Below are 6,997 nucleotides of genomic sequence, written 5' to 3' on the forward strand. Positions count from 1 at the left end.
GTCAGGGCAAGTGTAACGAGTACACCAAAACATTTGGATCTGATATTCAATGTATTTTGTCATGGATGGGCACTGATATATTTGCTATCAACCCGTGAGAAGGACCCCCAGGGAGGGACCTAAACTTCCTGTTGGCTCAATTCAAAATTCACAGACTGACTGTGAGTTAGGAGTTCTCTCGACTTCTTTTACAGTAAGCTGTCCCAGACTAAAATGCTACTTTTAGGGTTAAAATGCTTCATGAAATTACTCTTAGTAAAAAAAATTAGGATTCCTAAAATTACAAGTGACACGCCACCCATTATGTAAGATAACAAGAACTCCACAGATTCCCGGACAGTTGACCGGATCTTGTTGTCAGCTGACTCCCAGGGACTCCCCTCTCCAGATACATGTATGTACTGATGTATTTGCTGTCTCATGTCATTGCGCTGTTTCCATTACACCCAGCGCTGGTGGAGGAAGCAAGGGCATCATTACCATGCGAACGCAAGTCAAAAGATGACCTTTATGCTAGTTCCGCAGTTTTTGTTGTCTTTTGGCGTTTCACTTCAGCTTTACCTGTGAGGCTTGGTGATCATTCCTGCTAGGATCTCCTCTCTCTCTCTCTCTCTCTCTCTCTCTCTCTCTCTCTCTCTCTCTCTCTCTCTCTCTCTCTCTCTCTCTCTCTCACACACACACACACACACACACACACAAACACATGCAAGCAATCTTGGAGAGAATAGAGTTTGCTGTTGGCGGGGCAGGAATTGTCTCCATATCTTTTTGTTACATGTTGTCATATTTTCAAAGCACAATTGGCACCACATATGTCTGTGATTAACCCCATTGACACAAGTCATGTTTTTTTTCACACATTACACAATCAATTGTAGTCAATTGGCTTTGAGTGTAATGATAACTAGCTGGTACATGTGCAGTATATGTTAGATAAACACCCCTCCTTGCTCTTGTCATTTTTCACATAGAACTCAAATAGTTTTTTCAAAGTCACCGAGTCAGTACAAAAAAACCCTCCGAAAACAACCACTGCTACCAGTTGCTGCAGCCAGGCAGTTTTGTTTGTTCTTTTGTGTTCATGTCTATTTTTATCCAATTTGACCGCTTTGTTATGTTGATCACCCAAGATTTCTAGCCCACCCAAATGCAGAAGGCTAGAACCGGCCCTGAGCTTACTCATTACCAAAATTATGAATCTTCCTTGCCTTATTTCAGATGCTTTCACACTGAATGCCAGTTCAAAACCTTACACCTCATAAAGTCTCCACTTCTGCTAAAACAGCTGCTCAAACAAATCATGTAACCACTCCAACACAGAGACAGCACTAGATACATTATCTGAGATCAGATCAGCCACCCACACTGATGAAAACGTTTACCCAACTGCAGAATTCCTGCACAAATGGTCAAGAACCGTCTCAGGGAAGCTCATCTGAGAGCTTGTCGGCCTCAGAGTAGCCCATGGTGGCCGTGTGGTTAAGGGATGGGCATTGGGCAGGCACAAAGGGTTTTATTGATGCCAATTTTAACGCACAGACATGCCTTGATGAGATCAGGCCCATTCCACTGACATTCATCCACCACCATCGCCATCGTGTTGCAGCATGACAATGTGCGGTCCATTGTAAGAATCTGTACTGAAATTATCCCGGTTCTTCCATGGCCTACTTACTCACCAGACATATCACCCACTGAGTATGTTTGGGAAACTATGTTATCAAAAGATGCTGATTATAAAGTATGATTTTTGCCACAGATATGCCTTGGGCTGTTTACAGCAAAAGGCACTCTAAAATGTGCAGTTTATCTTGAAGAATGAGCCATTCAAGGTGGTCACTTCAATCAAGCTTGTGCATTACGTTGTCAACCATAGCAACAGAGCTCTTATCTTAGGAGTTGTCTTTTTTTCCTTAGTGGTAAGATAAAATGCTTTGTGAATGCAGGCCCAGATCTTTTTACTTGGGTTAAATTCTTAAAAAAATGGGAGCGAAAACAAAAGTGTTCACTGATGCCCATAGTGGAATTGCTTTCTGGTACAAAAAGTAGGCCTAGACTCCTTGCATGTAAACAGGCATTCTCGAGGAATAGTGAAAAGCAGTTTGCAGTAAAGCCCACAACACATTAGACGTTTGATGGCCGTGCAGATCACGTCTTTATTGCATTTCTTAGTCCTGGACCAATTCAGAGGTCTATAGGTCCGCTAATAGACCTCTGAAGTTTGCCTACCTGCTTTCATCTTTGCCCAAATAAGGAGATCCGGTATCTTGAGATTTTTTTCTATGGGAAAATAACATGTTTTTTTTATTATTATTATTATCGCACCTGTTAAAATCCCCAGGGGAGAGAAATTGGACATGCAGACGTTTTGTACTACACAGTTTTGTCCTGGAGTTTTGGAGTGGATACTGTGATCTTCGATAAGTGACCCCAGAGTTAACTTACAGTACAATGCAACTTGCCATAGGTATAGGTAGCTTCAATTAACATCCGGATCTCCTTAGGTGGGCAAAGATGGCAGTTTTGGTTCCTTTTTGTAGGCGAACTTCAGAGGTGTATTTGGATGTCTAACCATGACCCCATTTGGACGTCAGTAGAACTAGGTAACCTTTTTTGGTCATTGTAGAGAGGTCCTGTGGATGTCAATAGTGGACGTTGGGAAAAAAAGATTATTCTATAATTATTCTTCATTTTTTTATTATTTTCTCTTGCGCGTTTTATATTTTCTTTTTTATTATGATCTTTAGGGCGTGATGCGCGTGGTGGGAGCAGAGTGTTCAATATCATGTGTTCGTAGACCCACCTGACATGAATAGACAATGGGACAAAAGTAGGAAGTCCACCTGCATGGCCTATTTAAAGGTTGAACCTAAGTTGGTCATTTTAACACGCTACCTACTCTACCTGCAGACATGTCACTGTCCATTCCACTACTTGTGCTGAGCAACCCTCTTCTTGTATGGTGTGCAGCAGGTCAGTATGACATTGTCTATCCACTAATGTCAACCCGTCTGTCTTCTGTCTGTCTGTTCATCAGTCACCAACGCATTCTTTTGCTTTTATAGTTGGCTTATACCAGCAAGATGATGCCTCATCGTTGGAGCTCAACTTTCAATCTCTGGACTACAGAAACACCATAAACTGGAAAATGCAACCCAGCACCTTAGACACAGTTCTCTTCTCTGTGCAGTATAAAATGTAAGTCTGCTCCTTCATTTTCCCAGTGGCCGTAAGATACAGGAGAGTATTTCAGTACTGAACATATTAATCAATGATTCTTGAGAGACTTAAAGGAAATGGGAAGGAAATCTCTGTTTCTCGAGGTCACCGAGTATTGTCGGCTCTACTCTAGCTGTTGGCTGCAGAAATTCGAGCTAGGTAGCAATACTGTTGTAACAGCAATTCTGTGGAATATGCATGAACTAAATGATCGTTAGATAGATAGATAGATAGATAGATTACACAATACCTGGAGTCTGGAAAAAATCAATCTAGAAGAACAAATTGAGAACTCACAGTTATTGACTTTGCCTGGTCCTATTACTACTGTAACCTATAATGCATGCACAATGACTTTGATGAAATGGAATAAATTACCATTTCCGATGACAGATATGGTGACAAGCAGTGGACAGATGCGCAACATTGTCAGAATATCAGCCAGCACCATTGTGACCTCAGCAAAGAGACATCAGACCCAAGGGAGTGGTACTACGCCAGAGTCCAAGTGTCCAGCAACGGTGTCCTATCAGAATGGACCCTGAGTCCCAGATTCCACCCTCAGTGGGAATGTAAGTATTAATCCATCCCATCACTGACACAGCAACAGAGTCACACGCTGCTGGTGTTAAATCTGAGTTCAGCCAAAAAAAAATGACTTGTTTTTTTTAAATCTAGTTTTTAAAGACGATTTCACTGAACGGAAACATCACAATGTCGTTGTCTTTGTTTTTTTGCAGCATTGTTTAGCCCACCAACATTGAAGCTGAATGTGACGGAGCAAAGCATTGTGGTCCGTGTCCGAGCCCCTCGCACCGCTCACAGGAGGGCGAATGGAGGACTCGTCCCAATAACCAAATACGAGAGGCTCCTCTTCAGGATACACCTCACCCATGACAATGGAGAGCAGGTAGGGGCCAGGACTTCCTCCTCAAAACTTCTCTTTTTAAAGAGGCATGAATGGCAACGAGTTTAGATTCTGCAAACAGAAAACAGTAGAACAGGGTAGGGATATTCACTGTCATGTATGTACAGTATACATCTTTTTGATATTTTTTGCATTCAAAGGCAGCAATGTATGTGTAATGTATGTATGTATGTAACTATACATAATGGTTTGCATGAGCTAATTGTCAGCGTATTATTCAATCTCTAGGAGCAGCATGAAATGGATGGCTATACCAAAGAGCTAAGGATCATAGACCTGAAGCCCAAAACGACTTACTGCCTCCAGGCTGAGACGCTGGTCCCCCGCAGGGGGCAAGTCAGTCACAGGGGGCCTACGACCTGTGTCACCACGCCATAGGCAGCAAGGGCCCATGGTGAGTTCCCTTTTAAGTCAGCATACTCACAGATGCAACTGTTAGGTCACCACCAGGTCTGCTCTTCAGTTCAAGTTCTTTTTCACCTTGCTGTGAGCACCTGAACATTGTGCCACCGTCTGTCTTAGCCTGATTACCATCGACTTTCAAAGGCTCTGCGAGACTTTAGTCTGACCAAGAGCCTGTGCTAACACGGTTTCTCCAAGCGCTGGTTGACCCGCCTCCTTTAAGTGCCTCGATTTGCTACTGGTCGATGTCAGAAAGCGGTTTGCCGAGTTTAAACCAATAACAACACTCTTTCCTCTGCCTTGAACACGCCTCTACCCAGAGCCGTTGGAGCTGCTCAAAGTTAATTGGTTCTTGACTAAAGGGGGCAGTTCCGCAGATTTCGGGAACTCAGAAATCCTTCCCGATTAGCAGTTGACCAGACCAGAGACAGAAAAAGCCGAAGGTGTTACGTCACTGGGAGGGCGTGCCAGGCTACGTCTGTCTAGCTAGCCAACCTTTTTTAAGTGTAGCAGCTTAATGAGCAATGCGGTCTTGGTGCAATTATGGGCATTTAGATGAATCCCAAAAAGGGTTCTCTTTTTGGTTTGTGACTTTGACTCTCTGTACTTCAGCCAGGCGCATATTCTGCAGTTGGCCTTTAGTTTCACCATAATCTTTTCTGCATGTTATTTAGGGAGAAAATGGTGCTGGATTGCCAACTGAACACCTGTGTGCCCCTCATCTGTTGCACTCAGGGAGAACATGCCACTGGATTACCGACTCAACACCTGCACAACTTTGCACCCTCATCCGTTAGACTTGACTTGAAAAGCTTCCTGACCTCAATGTACTTTGTACATATACATTATATGATGTTTGTCAAATGTTTTAGTTTTTTTAATACTTACTGTTGCGGTGGCTACCTAGGCCACCGAGGAGCACAGGGAGGGAGCGACGCTGACGCGCAAACAATCTTGTTCGTTCTTTCGTTTATTAGCAAAGATTAAAAACATCCAAAAATGTATGGTAAAAATGTTATCCAAAGTGCCAGTGCTATTGCCAGTGTGACAGTAAAACGAGAAAATAAACGATGGTACAAAATTGATACGGTCAACGAAAAGTGTGCTCTCCCTACTGAGCCCCTCTCCAATACTGCACTATCAGTGCCCAGGTGCCTATATTAGCCCTTTTCACGGTGATGTCAGACGAAGCGTTGCTGGGTATCCTCCGGCATGTCCAGCCGCCAAATACTACAGAAGAAGAAGAAGAAGTATTCATGGGTTTCATCAGGTCCCTTTCCACAGGTGTATACAATCAAGCACCATGCAGTCTGCATTGATAATCAAGGTGCTGTATACACTAACAGTGATTCATGATGCACAATTTGCCTTCCCACATTGACATGGTTAAACAGTTTTAGTTCACTCAGCGATCGGAGTTTGAGCATTATAAATAAGCCACGGGTTAGCATTTGGTCTGGATTACAATGGAGGACCATTTTGGAGAGAGTTAGAGTATGAATTAGAGGAGGGAAATGAGGATGAGAACCAGGAGATTAATAAGTAAGAGGAAGAGAGGGAGGAGATGAAATCTTACGGACAGAACTGCAAAGTAAAAATAAAAAAAAGGATAAAATCATATATGTCTTGAATTAAATTCATACATCAGATACATCATGAATTCAGGTAAAAGTGGGTTACATGAGAAAACAAGTTAGTTTGCATTACAGTTATGTAATATATATGTACAATAAATAGGCTACAGTAGTATGTGACTTGAAACAAAGTCAGTTCAAAGAGAAAAAGTATAGTAAAGCATAGCATTATGATAGGCACTGTGTGAAGAAATGTAAACTTGTACAGCACACATGGTCTTATTTTTTCATGGCATGCAAGTTAAGTAGCCTAACAGTGTTAGGGCTGGATGTCAATAACTTTGAATAGTTATTTGAATAGTTTTCTAGATTATTTCCAGATTTCATGTCGATTGTGTGATGATCATTTAGTTATGCAAATATGCAAATTATATGCAAATATGCCAATTGCACGGTATTACAGTTAAACATGACTAAACTCACATGAAACTCAATGTCATGCTTTGCAAGAATCAGCATTCATTTTATGCTCAGGAAGTAGATGATGGGGGGGGGGGATAATGACGACGACCTATTCTTTTGCACTAGTTTACCATGCTAGCATCGCCTTGAAAAGCATGGGGCTGTGCACAGTAGTATAACATTTATTCACCATAAATGAATAAAGTTGAAGTGACTGCAATGTTGACAGTGGTTCCATTTATTTGTTGCAGTACCATGTTCCTTACATGTCATGACCCGGTGTCCTTGTAATATGCATGCCTATCTACCACAGCTAGCTATTAAAATCACCCCCTGTAAGTTTGTCACCCAATAAACCTAGATATTAATTTTTCATGTGTCTCCATGTTGTACTGGTGTTGTTCAACAGATT

At 42.1% G+C, this 6,997-nt stretch overlaps 1 protein-coding gene across 1 annotated transcript; it reads left to right on the forward strand.

Moving 5' to 3' along the window:
- The first annotated feature begins 2,887 nt into the window (after positions 1-2,887).
- On the forward strand, positions 2,888-5,489 carry il22ra2 (interleukin 22 receptor, alpha 2). The gene is made up of 6 exons (XM_062519494.1): positions 2,888-2,973; positions 3,066-3,198; positions 3,613-3,791; positions 3,960-4,129; positions 4,376-4,541; positions 5,224-5,489. The coding sequence occupies exons 1-5, from the start codon at positions 2,913-2,915 to the stop codon at positions 4,523-4,525; spliced, it is 693 nt and encodes a 230-aa protein (XP_062375478.1). The 5' UTR covers positions 2,888-2,912; the 3' UTR covers positions 4,526-4,541; positions 5,224-5,489.
- Positions 5,490-6,997: the final 1,508 nt, after the last annotated feature.

Source organism: Sardina pilchardus, chromosome 18 (genome assembly GCF_963854185.1).
Source record: "Sardina pilchardus chromosome 18, fSarPil1.1, whole genome shotgun sequence".
In the NCBI taxonomy this organism is placed as follows: Eukaryota; Metazoa; Chordata; class Actinopteri; order Clupeiformes; family Clupeidae; genus Sardina; species Sardina pilchardus.

Coding starts and splice junctions, on each gene's coding strand:
- il22ra2 (XM_062519494.1), top strand. CDS start 2,913: ATGTCACTGTCCATTCCACTACTTGTGCTGAGCAACCCTCTTCTTGTA. Junction 3,792..3,959: donor ATTCCACCCTCAGTGGGAAT/GTAAGTATTAAT, acceptor GTTTTTTTGCAG/CATTGTTTAGCCCACCAACA. Junction 4,130..4,375: donor CCCATGACAATGGAGAGCAG/GTAGGGGCCAGG, acceptor TTCAATCTCTAG/GAGCAGCATGAAATGGATGG.